We start from the raw sequence: 17427 nt of genomic DNA on the forward strand, positions 1-17427 counted from the left end.
TATCTCTAAATAGAGATGTGATTTAGGTAGCAAATTACTTACAAATAGCAAATTATTTCCTGAGGAAAGACATTCTGCACCCCACACCTGCCCAGATGTCTGCTCAACTATGAACAGGTTCCTGACAAGGGCAGATATACAACACTTACTGGATATGGGATAGAATGTCATTGGGCACATGCGCACACTTGCCATGCTTGTTAATATATTTAGTGGTGCATCAGTCAATGCTGGCAGCAGTTACCTAACAAGGCAAGCGCATCTACAGAGGAATAGGTCCCATTGATCCCAATGAGACTTCCACTTAGGTTCAATGAGCCTATATAGCAGCCAGGGGATAGAGAAATCTGCCAATTTTGGTTCCCAAAATTTCTCATTTTTCCAGTCTTAAATTCAGTTCTCCACATTTCTGCATAAATTTGTGCTTGGGGGGGGGGAATTATCCCAGTTAAAATCCAGAAGCATTTTAGTGCATATTTCTCCTAATAAACCTATTTTTGTTTGCAGCTCTGACTAACAGACACGCTATTGCAAAGCAACCCCCTCCAATATATTGCATTTTTGTATGCAACTTTTATGTATGCTGACGAGGATTTTTTTACTGTAAAATAATGTTTAAAAAGGCGGGGTGTCCTATACACGGACAGTGTGTTGTGGGAGATGAGTGATTGGTTGCAGGCTCGAGTAGGAGCTTGTCAGTGGTCATTTCGTTGGTGATTGGTGGCTGTGTGAAGCGCTTGATTGGATTGGCTGCTGCTGCATTGGGTGGGTGATTGGTCACCGCGGCAATTGTTGCTTTGGAACAGCTGCAGCTTCTGCGATGTGAGCAATAGTCAGCGTTTGTCAGTCTGGAAGTGATTTTATGAAACCCCCCCCCCCAAAAAAAAATTAGGGGGAGTGTTATTACACAGAAAAGTACGGCTTTTCCCCAAAGTAGGAGCAAACAGGTATCTATTCCTGGGCGTTCACAAAATGAATCTGAGACTATCAGTATTCAGAGGTGAACTAAATATAGACGGGCTACAAATATCAACTTCAAACGCCATACTTACCCTCGTGAAGCCAGCAGAAATGAAGGGTAATATTGAGGATTCTTCACGATCTGCATGCCTTAAAAGGAGAGGAAGAATGGACAGATGTCAGACTTTTATTTTTCTCCCAGACAAAAATGTTAGCATCTGCGGTCTGCTGTCAAAGGACACTTCGCAAATAAGGTGCATGAGATGTCTGTCACGGCCGTACTCCAGCAAAGGTCACATAGGCATAACTCCTACTGGATTCCATGGGAACTTCATGTTTTTAAAATCTCCATATATATATATATATCTACATATATATCTAAAAATGCGCAACCTGCTTCCCAGTTATAGCTCCCTCCCGCAAGTCTGAAAGAACATTATTACAACCATAGCTGTAAAAAAAAAACACATGCTACAAACAGTAAGTGTGATTAGGGTTGTAGACCACGCTGGTTTTCAGAACTATAGGCTTACAACCACAAACTTTGCATTCAAGTATTATTTTACATGTGAACATAAAAAACATTATGGCAATTCTTATTTACCTCCTCACTACACCAATGATAACAGTGTTTTCGGACGGCTTTCTTGTTCTAATGGACCTTTAAAAACAAGGAGGGAAATCAGAACAATAAATTCCACAATACATCTTGAAGTAAGCACGACAGTGTTTATTTTGTTTCCGTTAACAGATGTTTAAATAAAAAAGCCCCCCAAACTGAATCTTAACTATTGATTGGAAAAGCTTTCCTCAACTTGGTTTCCTCCAGATATCTTGGAAAGCAATTCCAATCAGCCCCAATTAGCACAGCTGTCATAAAAGCCACTAATTCATAATAAAAAGATCAAATATCATCAAAACATAATCACATATTTGAAAATGAAGATTGCTAATTTAAATTTATTTCAGCAACAGTTTTAGACAGCTTAACATTAATATACCCAAATAGCATAGGCAGAAAAAAATCATAATATAAAAATACATTATACTAAGGTAAAGGTGAAGGACCCTTAGACAGTTAAGTCCAGTCAAAGGCGACTATGGGGTTACGGCACTCATCTTGCTTTCAGACTGAGGGAGCTGGCGTTTGTCTACAGACAGCTTTCCGGGTCATGTAGCCAGCATGACTAAACTGCTTCTGGCACAACGGAGCACCATGACGGAAACCAGAGTACACGGAAATGCCTTCCCGCCGCAGCAGTACCTATTTATCTACTTGCACTGGCGTACTTTCGAACTGCTAGGTTGGCAGGAGCTGGGACAGAGCAATGGGAGCTCACCCTGTCACAGGGATTCGAACAGCTGACCTGATCGGCAAGGCCAAGAGGCTCAGTGGTTTAGACCACAGCACCACCCGTGTCCCCTATACTATACTATACTAGTAGTAACACCTCAAATTTAGACCAGTAGCAAATTGGCAACCATTGCAGATCTCTGAGCAGAGGTGTTACTATATGCTGACAAGGTCTCAGTCCTGCTAGGAATCATGTTGCAGCTTCTGGATCAAGCCCAAGGGAAGGCCCACATATAGTGCCTTGCAGTAGTCCAGTCTTGAAGGTTATTAAACTTGGAGCTGAAATGTATCAATATATTCCCACACACACACACACCAAGCGCCTAGGGCAGAGCACTCACCTGCATAGAGCTTCTGCATCAAAATATCTTGAATGCCTATGATCAATAATGATGATTTCGTGGTGTTTCTCCAGAAAGCACTCGAGGGCAGATTCCGGCGTCCTGGCAATGTTACACCGAAATCCAGCTTTCTCACATGCCCAGCAGAATCCATTACTCTGGTTGTCTTCTTTGGCAAACACTAGAAGTACCTAGGCTCAAGGAAAAGAGAAGGGGAGTGAGCGTTTTTCATTTCACACGCACAAACACATATATACAGCCGTACCTTGGAAGTCGAACGGAATCCGTTCTGGAAGTCTGTTCGGCTTCCAAAACGTTCGAAAACCAAATTGCGGCTTCTGATTGGCTGCAGGAAGTCCCCGTAGCCAATCGGAAGCTGCGGAAGACCTGTCGGATGTTCGGCTTCCAAAAATGGTTTGCAATCTGGAATAGTCACTTCCGGGTTTGCGATGTTAAGGAAGCCAAAACATTCGAGAACTAAGCTGATTTCTGCCAAGGTATGACTATATATAAGACATCAGAGAGAGAGAGAGAGAGAGAGGAAAAGAGAGAGTGTAAGCAATTGGAAGAAAAAAGATGCACAGGCTTAACTGACTCATTCACCGCTCCAGCATTTCATTGTAAAGTATGTCCCTGGTATGTCCCACAGAGGAACTTATGATCTTCAAACAAAAACATCTTGGAGGTCCCAGGCCACAGAGAGGTTAGGCTGGCCTCAACCAGATACAGGGCTTTCTCGGCTGTGGCTCCGATCTGGTGGAACGCTCTGTCACAACTAGGGCCCTGTGGGACTTGACATCTTTCTGCAGGGCCTACAAGACAGAGCTGTTCCACCAGGCCTTTGGTCAGGGCACAGCCTGACTCCCTCCTTTGGCAATCTTCACAGAACTCTAGTCCAATGGTTGCCATTAATCTGTTTTGAATTAATTTTATAATGAAATGATTTTATAATGTAGTATTATTTTATTGTTGTTAGCTGCCCTGAGCCCGGCTTCGGCTGGGGAGGGTGGGATATAACCCTGGCCTTCCGGGTCTTAGTCTTTCCTTGTCTTTCCTTTTATATATCATTTTGTTTCGTTTTATATATCGCCCTTCATCGTAAGATCTCAGGGCAGTTCACAGAATAAAATACAGGATAAAAACAAGTAAATAATTAAAAACAAAACAGCAAAACACTAACACACACACTCCCCCCCCAGACACATTGCAAAGGCTGTAGAATATTAATCAGCCATAGACCTGGTTACCGCCTGGTACTTAAAAATATATAATGAAGGCACTTGGCGAACCTCCCTGGAGAGAGCATTCTACAAACAGGGAGCCACTACAGAGAAGGCCTATTCTCCTGTTTCCGCCCTCCAGACCTCATGTGGAGGAGGCACACCAAGAAGGGCCTCAGATGATGAAAGCAGAGTCCAGGATGGTTTATATAGTCCAACTGAGCTGCAAAATTCAGAGAAATGCGAATTCTAAAGGATGGGAGTATTTTGGTGTGTGGGCTTTTTCTGAAAGTGCAGATGGGGAAGGTTCACCTTTAAATGTTAACTGAGCCGACTTTCTCCTGCACCTATGCCTGCTCTCCACTTTTCCCCTTATAAACCTTCGACATCTAGCAATTGTAATTAAATACGGTCCCTTGTAGCACTTCGGTTTACCCTTCTGAGCAATTCCAGGCATTCCAATGGCGCTTACCCTTTGGATTAGGTTCAGCGGAATGCCGTTCACTAAATCTCCCTGTTTGTATTTAATGCATAATTTTATAAGAGAGGGACTTCAAATTTATTTAAAGCCCGGCTTCCATTTATAGATTCTGAGGGCAATTGGGGGAAAAACTCTTTGTTGAAAGAAAACCCCACCCGGAATCATGCTGCACTTTAAGCTATATTTAGTGAAGCAAATTTAGGACAAATCGGATGAAGGAAGAGCATTTTGGTACCCAACCAAATCCCTCCCACCAAGCAGAAACATGGAAGCCTGGGGAACACTGCACTGCAGCAGACTTTTGGCAAAGTTTCTGAATGAACATACACAGCTCAAGAGCAGGAAACTTGGTAAAGGTAAAGGGTAAAGGGACCCCTGACCGTTAGGTCCAGTCGTGGCCGACTCTGGGGTTAGGCGCTCATCTCGCTTTATTGGCCGAGGGAGCCGGCGTACAGCTTCCGGGTCATGTGGCCAGCATGACTAAGTCGCTTCTGGCAAACCAGAGAAGCACAGAAACACCATTTACCTTCCTGCCGGAGCGGTACCTATTTATCTACTTGCACTTTGACATGCTTTTGAACTGCTAGGTGGGCAGGAGCAGGGACCGAGCAACGGGAGCTCACCTTGTCGCAGGGATTAGAACCGCCGACCTTCTGATCAGCAAGACCTAGGCTCTGTGGTTTAACCCACAGCGCCACCCACATCCCAGGTAATTTGAGAGACTGCCTTATCCCTTTTCTTTGAGAGAGCTTCTCCTGAAAGTTTCAAAGATCTCAGAAGCTCACTCTGCAGTAACTCGGAGCAGGGGCTTTGCTATGGCTGCCCCTGTTTTGCAACAAAGAATCCCTGTTGAAATATGACAGGCACCCATGACCGGCACTCACCAGAAACAATTCAGAACATTTTTGTTGTTTGTGTAACAACAACAGCTAGGATTCCCTACACACAAAAATGGAAGGAAGAAGAAGTTCACACGAAAGAAGAATGGATAAGGTGATGGATTATGCAGAACTGACAAAGTTAATAGTCAGAATAAGAGAATCTAACAAGGACTGTTCTGTGGAAGAATGGAAGCCCTTTTTGAACTATTTAAGGAAATATGAATGAATGAATTCGCAAGGAGGATTTGAATTATAAGTGACAGAAGAATGCAGTATTGATGTGTTATACCAAGAAACAGAATGCCATGTACAGAAGAGGGGGAGAAATTAAAATACCATGAAAATGGGGCAGGAAATTGAGAAAATACAAATCTGAATCGTATTGAAGTCTATATGTTAAATTTTTGAGCAAGAGGCAAGCAAGCAATCAGGTTACAGTGGTGAAGGGTAGTGTGTGGGAAACTGGAACCAAGGTCTCCTCAGTTTTAGTCTGCTGCTCTAACCACTAGCTGCTCTGACCACCTGGCCACAATAGCTCAATGTTAGGATAGTTTTCTGTTTTATTGTTCCATGCATTGCTATTTGGCCTTGGCCTGTTTGTTGTCATTGTGCCCTGCTATTTGCAGTATATATATGTGGGAAATAAACAAGATTTTTGGTTGGCGCGTCTTACCTGAAGTTGATCTTGGTGGAGTCTCATAGGCCCAAACTGCACATCTGTTCCCACTGCCTAGAAACAAGAAGATGGGCATTTTAAACAATTCTATACTGCATGTGGGCAGAGAAGAAAAATTTCCATATTTTCTGGCAGGAAAAGAGGGGGGGGAACGCCCCCCATTTCAGAGAAACAGTGTAGGCATTATATGTCAGACTGCATATGGGAATTCACCACCAGCGTAGAAATGACAAGGTGACAAATGAACTGATGGATCTCCAAGGCATTTTTATTTGCCATTTCTTGCGGAAAGCTCAGGGAAACTTGCTCTGCACTCTCAGCAACAGCACTCGACTGTTTGCATGAGAGCTTTCTGAATACAGTGGTACCTCAGGTTAAGAACTTAATTCGTTCTGGAGGTCCGTTCTTAACCTGAAACTGTTCTTAACCTGAAGCACCACTTTAGCTAATGGGGCCTCCCGCTGCCTCCGGGCTGCCACCGCGCAATTTTTGTTCTCATCCTGAAGCAAAGTTCTTAACCCGAGGTACTATTTCTGGGTTAGCAGAGTCTGTAACCTGAAGCGTCTGTAACCTGAAGCGTCTGTAACCCGAGGTACCACTGTATAGTAAGAATTGTGCATGCAAAGGCATGCAAATTTTCATTCAGACTTAAAAACACACACCCCAGTTGCAAGCTGAAGCAGAAATAGTCTGTAACCCGAAGTGTCTGTAACCTGAAGCGTATGTAGCCTGAGGTACTACTGTAGTGACTTCTTTATTTTAAAAAAAGTAAAGGATACACAACCACTTCCAAACAGAGCAAACAAAGGGTTTGATTTACAATTTGGATTTGCTCTTTGATGCTCTGGAGCAGGGCATTTTTTCAGGAGGGAACACGCTGGAACTTAGTTCAGGCACCTCTCAGGTGGGTGCCATCGCCGTTCTAGGAGAAAGCCACTTCCGCCTTAGGAGGAGGTGGAGCTGCGGGCACTCACGACCCCTTCACATACGCAGGGGTGTGGTCAGCCCTGCATGATGGGGGGGGGGGGATTCCCGGCTGCATCACTGCCCAGGCAACCAAGCCGATTGCTCTGGGGGTGTGGCCTGCTTGATTTAAGCAGGATGCAGCGGGAGCCTCACCCCTTTTTGTGCTTCCTGCAGGGCGGTTAGGCACTGGAATATTGCTGGAGAAGAGAGGAGGGGAGGTAGCGCCATCACCTCCCCTGCACATTATTCAATTAAAGCAGCCATTCTCAACCTGTGGGTTCCTAGATGTTGATGAACTACAACTCCCATCACCCCTAGCTATCAAGGCCAGAGTTCAGGGATGATGGGAGTTGTAGTCCAACAACATCTAGGAACCCACAGGTTGAGAACCACTGTGTTAAAGGATTCTGGGGGTGTGGCCCTGTCCGAAGCCTGGGGAGGCTAGGGCCTAAGGCACGACCCCTATCGGTGGCCCTGGGGGAGCTCCTAGTTAATGTGCATCAGCAGGACGCCCCCTACTGGGGGTTAACCCTTCCCGGACTCCACACAGATGGGTGGGAGTCAGATATAGTCGGTTAGGTCCAATGCCTAAGCCAATACCGCTCACAAACTGCAACCAATAAAGTTTTTTAGCCCATTAACCTAAAATACTGTCGTCAAGTGTCTTATTCTTAAAGATTTTTTAAATTAGGAATTTAGGCAGAACATATTATCTTAAACCATATCATTCTTAATTCCCTCTCCCCCAATTTCCCCCCTCCCATAAACAACCCCCCCTCCTCATCCTCATCTCCTCCGACTTCCCTCAGTTCCAATCTCTGGTTTCACTATAAATGCTATTCTCTGCATGTTACAAAATAGTATAAATCCTTAATTTGTCTAACTGGTTATTATCAATAAAAAGTTTGTGAGGGTTTATTCAAAGCATCAAGTGTCTTATTCAACCTGGGGGTGGGGTGTCGGTACCTTGCCAGGCAAAGAAGGAGGCATTCATGGTGAGTTCCAGCACCTCTTTTTCTAGAAAAAGAGCATTGCTCTGAAGGGTACCACAATGGCCAACAGTGGACAACTTCAAGCCACTGCTCTCCCCACTTTCCCTTTAAACCAGTGTCCCATCCCATTTCGCCGCCTGAGGGAAAACGGGAAGGTGCCACTCCCCCACTGCCTTGCCTATCAGGGTCATGTGGTGGCAGTGATCATGGCTTCTTCTGGTGAGACATTATGGAGCTCCATGAGATCTCACAAGAGTTCTGCAAGATCTCGCCGGAAGGAAAAGCCACCACACGGCCCCAGTGGTGGCCGAAAGTGTGAGTGGAGTGCCAACCCACAGAATTACACTGCCTGAGGCAGCTGCTTCAGCTTGCCTCACAGGTGGGCCGGCCCTGCAGAAAGGTTTCTCCTGTGCTTCTGACAGTCCTTCAAGAAGAGCCTGCTGGTAAAGAAAGAGCTAGGTATTCTCACCATTGTAAAGAGAGAATGCCCAGTGGTACCTCGGGTTACATACGCTTCAGGTTACAGACTCTGCTAACCCAGAAATTGTGCCTCAGGTTAAGAACTTTGCTTCAGGATGAGAACAGAAATCACACGGTGGCGGCACGGAGGCAGCAGGAGGCCCCATTAGCTAAAGTGGTGCTTCAGGTTAAGAACAGTTTCAAGTTAAGTACAGACCTCCGGAACGAATTAAGTACTTAACCCGAGGTACCACGGTATTTTCTTCCGACTCAAAACAATAATACAGTCATACCTCGGGATGAAGTAGCTTCAGGTTGAGCGTTTTCAGTTACGCTCTGCGGCGACCTGGAAGTAATGGAACACGTTACTTCCGGGTTTCGCCGCTCACGCATGTGCAGACGCTCAAAATGAAGTCACATGCATGCGCGGAAGCAGCGAATCTCAACCCGCACACGCACAGACGCGGGTTGCATTCGCTTCAGGATGTGAACGGGGCTCCGGAACGGTTTCTGTTCGCATCCAGAGGTACCACTGTAGTTCAAAAGAAAAAGAAAAACTACAGTGGTGCCTCGCAAGACGAAAATAACTCGTTCCGCGAGTCTCTTTTTCTAGCGGTTTTTTCGTCTTGCGAAGCACGGCCATTAGCGGCTTAGCGGCTATTAGTGGCTTAGAAGGGGGGGGAGGGGAAAAACTCGCAAGAACTCGCAAGACGTTTTCGTCTTGCGAAGCAAGCCCATAGGGAAATTCGTCTTGCGAAGCACCTCAAAAACGGAAAACTCTTTCGTCTAGCGAGTTTTTCGTCTTGCGAGCCATTCGTCTTGCGGGGCACCACTGTATTTGCAAGAGCTCCGTTAAATTCTTGGCCCTTGGTAAACATTTTGCACCAAGATGGGATTCATGCTAAGAAAAGATGGCTGCTAATAAAATCACGGCTACAAATGGGTTTGTGGGGAAGGAAGGGCTGACAGAATATATGCAAAATGGTTTTATCAGGTAATGAGAACCTTTGGTGGCTTATCCCATGATGGGGTTCGAAAAAATAGCACAGTGTGATTTTTTCCCCCTTGCTAAAGGGATTCTAATAAATCATTCCATTCTGTTAAAAGAAAAAGAAAAAAGAGCTTGCTGGATCAGACCAGTGGCCCATCTAGTCCTTTATCCTGTTCTCACAGTGGCCAACCAGATGACCGGGGGAAACCTGCAAGCCGTACTTGAGCACAGGAGCATTTTCCTCTCCTGTGGTTTCTAGCAACTTGTATTCAGGACCATTACTGCCTCTGACCATAGAGGCAGAACATAGCTATGAGGGTTAGCAGCCCCTGATCATCCACGAATCTGTCAAATTCTCTTTTTAAAGTCAGCCAAGTTGGTGTCTATAGCTGCCTCCTACAGGAGTTACATAGTTTAACTGCCCTTTCTTTTATCTGCCCTGAATCTTCCAATGTTTCAACTTCATTGGGTGTCAATAATAATAATAATAATAATAATAATAATAATAATAATAATAATAATAATAATTCATTATTTATACCCCGCCCATCTGGCTGAGTTTCCCCAGCCACTCTGGGCGGCTCCCAATCAAGTGTTAAAAACAGTACAGTGTTACATATTAAAAAGTTCCCTGAACAGGGAGTTCTAGCATTATAGAAGAGGGAGAAAACCCCCCACCATTTTTTCGATCCACGCCCCGCATAATTTTGTTTTACATTCACACACGATTTTATAAACTTCTTTCGTATCATGTCAATTCTTGCCTTTTCTCTAAACTAAAAAGTCACAAAGATTGCAACTGGAGGACTGTTCTGTGTAAGAAAGGCAACATGGGGTGGATGGACGACCCTATAAATAAGTCAAAAATTAAATTGTTATAACGAAAGGGGGGGGGAACCCGCTATGGAAAATCACATTGAATTTTCTTTTACTCTCCAGCGCCATCTGGTGTTGCATGTTTATAACACATTCAAAATGTTGCCTTTTGACTAAGGTAGCTGAGTCTATGGTCACCCTGAGGGAGCGCAATCTACCTCAGGCAGCAAACTGTCTTTTGCCTGGCTTAGGCTAGGAATATTTGCATTTTAGCTCTGTTTGAAAACGAAACTGTAGAAAAGTATTTTGGCCTGGCTGTTAACAGATGTCTTTACACACACACACACACACACACACACACACAATGAACAGATTCTGATGACTATGAAAGTGGCATTTTTACAATGTTATTCTTCACAGTAAAACCACACTTTATGATCAGATTTAATCCTCAGCCATCCAGAATTTCTTCCAGTGAGTAATTTTAAAGAGCCAGCAGCCTATCCCACACGCCACATAAAGGCCTTTGAAAATTACATGGTTTCTCTATGGCTCTATTGCTTCGAAGCTCAGTCCTTAAGACTCCTCAGATGCCCTTTAATTTATTACTTTGGATATCACCCATTTAATTTTAAATTTAAACCAAAGCTCCAAAAGAGAAAGGGGAGTGGTAAGATGGGTAGAGAAGTCAGCAAAAGTAATGGGGAAGGAAAAAGGAGAATAGCATTCACAGGGCTGCGCGTACTTCGTATTTAAAATAAAAATCTGCACAAAGGTGACCTCAATTCTGTGGCAAAAGAAAAAAGCATGGATTCTGTTCCTTGTCTAAATTAAGGAAACTAAGCTATTTCTCCTGTTTGGGTGTAATTTACTCTCTTTCATGTGTAAAACACAAAGTGGTTTGAAGGATGGTCAGGGCTAAGGACAGCGGAGAAAGTAGATTCAATTAGCACTGAAAGGAAATTCACCATTTCCGAAACAATATGAGAACCAAAAATTGGTTTGCACTTCTTTCACATTTACAATGCGATTCCTAGCCAAGTAACGTTTGTGAGAATACATATGCAGGATTTCCATGGGTTTTTTCCCCCAGTGAAAAATGTGGAGTGTCGAGAATTGACTTTAAGAGTGGAAAAATTAGTGAAACCGATACTGACATGTTCACTCATTCCTAGTCAGGGTCAACCCTGCAGAATGATGCAGCCTATAGTTGTTGGGGTTTTTTAGGTGCTGGAAATTGTAGATTTGTGAGAGGGTGAACCATAGTTCCCAAGATCCTTTGGGGAGGAGCCATGTAATTTAAATGTATGGTGTATGTACAGTGAGAGCCTCTTTAAGTGCCATGGTTGACAGATGTGGCATCAGATATGTTGGACAATATAGCAGTAAACTGTAAGAGAAAAGCAAAGATCTAAAGAGAGACTATTACAGTCGTACCTTGGAAGTTGAACGAAATCCGTTCTGGAATTCTGTTCAACTTCCAAAACGTTCAGAAACCAAAGCACGGCTTCCAATTGGCTGTTGGAAACTCCTGCAGCCAATCGGAAGCCGCGGAGGCCCTGTTGAATGTTCGGGTTCCAAAAGAACGTTCGAATACCAGAACACTCACTTCCAGGTTTCGATCGTTCGGCAGTCGATTTGTTCAGGAGTCAGGGTGTTTGAGATCCAAGGTACGACTGTATTTGTGGCACGGAATCCCTTTTGCTTCTATTTATTTTTTATTCAGATTTGTCATGGCCAATGGCTAGCACAATAAAGTTATTTGGATTGAACTTAACTCTTTAATGAATTTCCTCTCAGTACTCTGACAAACCTTTTCTAGCTGCTACCTTTAAAATCGCAGCAATTGTCACCAGTTATGCTTAAAAAGCTGGCTTCCAAACCCCTTGCTCCTCTACTCACACAACTATTGCTGAATTCACAGCAAGGCTTTGCAGTGTAACAAAAATCCCCAAAGCAGTTTTTGTTCAGACGACAACAAAACTCTCTATTTCTTTTATTCCTGCAGGAAGATGAGTTTGCTGCTGATCTAAAGGTTGTGAAATAAATGTTTTATTACCACTGCCTAACACAAAGGGGGGCTGAGTTAGCCAATCACTTCCTGTGAAAGAGACCCGGAAACAGGAGACACGACATGACCTAAATGATGTTAACTATGATGGGACACAGGTGGCGCTGTGGGTTAAACCACTGAGCCTAGGGCTTGCTGATCAGAAGGTCAGCCGTTCGAATCCCCGTGACGGGGTGAGCTCTCGTTGCTCAGTCCCTGCTCCTGCCAACCTAGCAGTTCAAAAGCACGTCAAAGTGCAAGTAAATAGGTACCGCTCCGGTAGGAAGGTAAACAGAGTTTCTGTGCGCTGCTCTGGTTCGCCATGCTTAGGCATGCTGGCCACATGACCCCGGAAGCTGTACGCCAGCTCCCTCGGCCAATAAAGTGAGATGAGCGCCATTACCCCAGAGTTGGCCACGACTGGACCTAATGGTCAGGGGCCCCTTTACCTTTACCTTATGTGATGCTTTAAAATAAAAACCCCAGCACAACTTGTGTTACCAAATTGGCAAAGTCAGCCAATTTGTCCCCTATCTACAGCAGAACCTCCCCAAAATACTTATGTATCCGAGTTCATATTAGGTCTGTCTGACATTTAAATTCAACAGTGACTGGTTTTGCAGGCTTGCTCTGATTTTGCCTTGTTGCTAATTCTTTTCTAAGTTGCCAAGCTGAGCTGGCCTGGTCAATGGGTGCGCTTAGCCTGTTGTCTTGAGTCATCTCCAGACTGCCAGCATTATGTGGTAGGGCTGCAATTGCATACCGGAAATTTTGGTTTGTGCAATCAAAGCGGATTAAAGCATTCTGGTGCAACAAATCTACTTTTATTTTTATTTTTAAAAACATGGGTTGTTTGTCTTTTGGGTTTTTTTAAAAGTTAGGGAAAATGATGTGTAAACACACTAAACAGTGTGGGATAAATGGCTCATGGCAATACATGTAACCGTCCACCACACAAACAAATCAGATGAAATCAGGATGAATGTTCATTGTTATATAACCTCCTCACAGGCAGATCAGAATGAATGGTCCATAAAGTCTGTGTATGCACCATACCAAGCGCCAGCAAACTTTTTCAGCAGGGGGCCAGTCCACTGTCCCTCAGACCTTGTGGGGGGCCGGACTATATTTTGAAGGAAAAAAATGAACGGATGCCCCACAAATAACCCAGAGATGCATTTTAAATAAAAGGACACATTCTACTCATGTAAAAACGTGCTGCTTCCTGGACCGGCTGCGGGCCGGATTGAGAAGGCAATTGGGCCGGATCTGGTCCACGGGCCTTAGTTTGCCTACCCATGCACCATACATTTAAAGCACATGGCTTCCTGTATAGAATCGTGGTAGCTGTAGTTTAACCCTCATACAGAGAAACAATTCCTGAACAAAATACAGTTCCTAGGCTTCCTTGGGGGAAACAATATGCTTTAAAGGTGCATTAAATATATGGTGTGTATGCAAAGGCTGGGCATGGTCTAATTTCTGCATAAGCTTTGTGCAAGCAGAGGATGAATGGTCAATAAATCTGGAGGAGCCCTGGGACGCTCCTTGGCAGCTCATCCACCCAAGAGGAGCAACACAAGAAGATACAGAGTTCTGCCGCCCATAGAAGGGATCCCCAGCCCCATGCCAGCTCTAGTTCCTAGAGAAGAGGTGTCTTTGCGTTTCCAAAACTCAACAGTGCACCTTCCGACTTGTCCATGTTGCCAGTGGCCATTTTGAAATCCTCAGAATCACCCTACGTGGCACATTGTAGGGAATTCAAAATGGCGCCTCAGCAAACCAGTTTGGGGAAGAGGCCAGTGAGCTGTTGGCAGCGTCGTCCCATCTCCCCAGCCCCCAGTTATCAAAATTTGCCCCATGCAATGAGTGGAGTTTATTTTGCTCCTTACTTTAAAAGAGAACTTACTTTGGGGAACTTTTATCCAGACCTAAACTGAGGAATACCTTCTGTGTCTGAAGGTCCAGGTTTGATTCTTGGAATCTTCACCTAAAGGATTTCTGGTCTGGGAGGAGACTTTTCCAGAACTGCTACCACATCAACCCTTTTGGTCTGTTCCCACTTCCTTACCATGTCACGTATTTTCCCCACAACAACGTTGACTTTTCCATCCTTCATACACTCCCCCCCCCCCATACTTATTAAGGATCCTGTGAGAAAGCTCGTTGAAGGCTTTTATTCTGTGGAAAGAGAAACCATTAGCTGAATTTTTCCTCCTCCAGGAGCTTGCGCTCTGACTGAGTGACACGGAATGACTCATGGCACAGAGGAGAAACCTGAAGTGCTTTTGTGGGTTATGCCAGGTCAGTGTCTAGTTTGTTTGCCCTTTGATTCCGATCAGTCACACTCCTTTGGCCCTGTCTATTTTAGGATTCTTTCCAATGTGTGTGTGTTTTTAAACTTAGCAAATAACATATCTCCTGGTATTTGAAACTGTTGGAGGGGATATGGAATTCTGCAAATGTGATATATAAGCATGGATACGTTACAGAGAATACCTAGTGGAGTCCGCTGTTATACAAATATAGACCAAAGCCACCTCCTCCAGCTCAATATGGTGTGACAATATCTTTTGAGGTGTTCCAGTCAGTAAACTCTGGAATGATTCAGTCTGCCATCTTGACTGAGGGGAAGTTTAGATTTTTTTGGAGCAGGGGGGAGAAAAAGATACAGAAGTTGACTTTTGATGAGACCCCCCACGTATATTCATGTGCCCCAGGGGGCAGTGCTGGGGAACAACAAAGCTGCTGAGTTGGGACACCACCATTTACATTTCCCATAATGCCCCAAGACAGAGTCGCTCCAAGACACTGTGGGAGATTAAAATGTCAGCCACTGCTCTCCTCCTTTCTTATGGCTCTTTATCTTTAAACCATCTTTAAACCAGGTAACCTTTCAAAGAGAGAACTGTCCTCTTACAGCCCTTCAAAGAATAGCAAGAATGGGGGATCAATGTCCCTCAAAATGTTGATGGACTCCCGCTCCCAGCCACCCAAGCCAATATGGCCAAGCGATCAGGGATGATGGGTGTTAAAGTTCAGCAACATCAGGCTCTCCATCCCTGAGACAAATCTTCCGTTAAGAGGAACATATGAGACCATACTACCTGGAGAAGCCATGGACCTTCTTCCTGCCTGCAATATATTTGCTCTAACAATGAACTACGAAGGAATGCTTAAAAGATACTGAAATCTGGGTTGTTATTTTTGTCATCGCAAACATTTAACAGAACCACCACCAAGCTCACAGGATAATCCTTGAGAGTATCTTATTTCATTATGGGTTTGTGTGTGTGTTTTTTATAGCCATACACAAAGCATCAGTCAAAGTAATACACTGTTTCTGGCTTGTTTTCAAATACTACTGCTGCTATACACTGAGCACTTTACAGTTCCTGATCTGGCTTCTCACCTCATTTTCAACAGCGGGTAAACCACAGCAGCGCAATTAGCACTGATGGGTTTACAGCTTTCTGTTGATATAGAGTAGTGTAAAGAAGAGTACAAACCAGCTCCTTGCTCATACTCCTGCGGCAATTTGGAGCCAAGGGTAATCAGAAGTTGGAACAGCCAAGGAACAAAGAGTCCCTAAGATGTTTTGACTTTTACTCTCCAGATTAAAAAGGGACAAAGGTAAGAGCTCTCGAATAAATCATACTGAATGCTGTCGGTTATTTGTTAAAGACGAGTCTCTGAAAATCCAGCTCGGATTAACAGATCAATCCTAACTACAGAAAGCTGGTGCAATGTAGGCTGGCATAATTCATACCAATCGAAATTACACCTATCCCAAACTCCATTTAGGAGCCAATGTGGTGTAGTGATTAAGAGCGGTAGATTCGTAATCTGGTGAACCGGGTTTGCGTCTCTGCTCCTCCACATGCAGCTACAGGGTGACCTTGGGCCAGTCACACTTCTCTGAAGTCTCTCAGCCCCACTCACCTCACAGAGTGTTTGTTGTGGGGGAGGAAGGGAAAGGAGAATGTTAGCCCCTTTGAGACTCCTTCGGGTAGTGATAAAAAGGGATATCAAATCCAAACTCTTCTTCTTCCTCTTCTTCTTCTTCTCGTGTGGCAGGTGAGTGTGGGCCCACACTTTAAGGACTGGGCCCAAGGTTACGTGCCCAAGATGAATATGGTTTGGTTAAAGGTGTCTCTCCTTGCCCCATCCCAAACTTTTTTGGTGACTTATGCCACCTTAAATTACACAAATTTAGGACTTCCGGAGGCGGCGCAAAACGGCAATGGCGGTCCTCTTTACTCAGTGAAGAGGGGCTCCGCGAAAAAGGGTCCTCCGCTACGGCGAAGCGGAGACCCATCCAGATAAACCGCAGGCAGAGCGAGCCTGTGGCCGTGGGACTCGGCGGGTGCCAGAAGCCCCCCCAGAAGCGAGGAAGGGACCTCGTAAGAGGCTCCGGATCGTGAACGGGGGAGCGGCGCTGTGAGTTCATCGCTCTTTTCGCGGAAGTGAAGCCGCGCTGCTGTTGCTGATGAGCGCCGACCTTTCTTCTTGAAAAACATCGAGATTGGCTGCAATCTACCCGTGAGTAAGGGGTACCAAAGTACTGATTAAGGACTAACTTAAATTTGGCTATTTCGGCTGAAAACGGGAGGCGAGTAACAGGAAGTCCGCCTTCCGGTCCTGCTAATCGGAGCAAAGCAAAGAACCCGATGCGGGCTGAAGCGTTAAAGAGATTTTGAAAGAAGTAAGAAGGGGCATTAATAGACTGTGTGTTTCTAGAAATTGAAAAAGAGTGAAGAAATAAATGTTTTGGTTCAGTGTGCTGGAGAATCTTCCTCCTATTGTGAAGAGATGTGGAATTGAAGGGGATAACCGAGTTATTGGACTGCCAGTGTTGCAAATGAGTACTGTCAGGCTGCTGAAACTTTTCTTTTAACATAAACTGTTGCATTGATGGATACACTATCGCTTTAATACTGTCATCGAAACCTCTCCGTTACCTTGTGGCACTAATTTGAAACAGAACTTTCTGAAATCCTCCTTTCTGAACTTGGGGATTTCAGTTGAAATAGGAGCTTTGATGGTGGAAAAGAAACTTTCTTTCCTTTGAAAACCCCCCCTAGTGGATTTGCGGAGGCATAGTGGTCTGGGAACTGTTTTTTTATTGGGATTTTTTGTGGTTTAATTGTTTATACTCTGGACTTGCCTTTCTCATGGATTGAAAGACTATTTGACCTTGAACAGCAGCTGTGGAATGAGTGGCCCAGCGAAAACAAGAG

The 17427-nt window shown here is 44.5% G+C and overlaps 1 protein-coding gene across 4 annotated transcripts in view; it reads right to left on the bottom strand.

Moving 5' to 3' along the window:
- The window catches only part of PDE8A (phosphodiesterase 8A), a 173331-nt gene that overhangs the window by 32748 nt on the left and 123156 nt on the right, over nt 1-17427 (bottom strand). For all 4 annotated transcript variants that reach the window (XM_081888516.1, XM_081888515.1, XM_081888514.1 and 1 more), the window contains 4 exons: nt 5911-5967; nt 2656-2846; nt 1565-1621; nt 1053-1110 (listed from right to left, as the gene is read on the bottom strand). In XM_081888516.1, the coding sequence (XP_081744642.1) occupies nt 1053-1110; nt 1565-1621; nt 2656-2846; nt 5911-5967 (363 nt within the window). The remainder of the gene's footprint in view (nt 1-1052; nt 1111-1564; nt 1622-2655; nt 2847-5910; nt 5968-17427) is intronic.

This window comes from Podarcis melisellensis, assembly GCF_964234715.1.
Source record: "Podarcis melisellensis genome assembly, chromosome: 14".
Lineage (NCBI taxonomy): Eukaryota > Metazoa > Chordata > Lepidosauria > Squamata > Lacertidae > Podarcis > Podarcis melisellensis.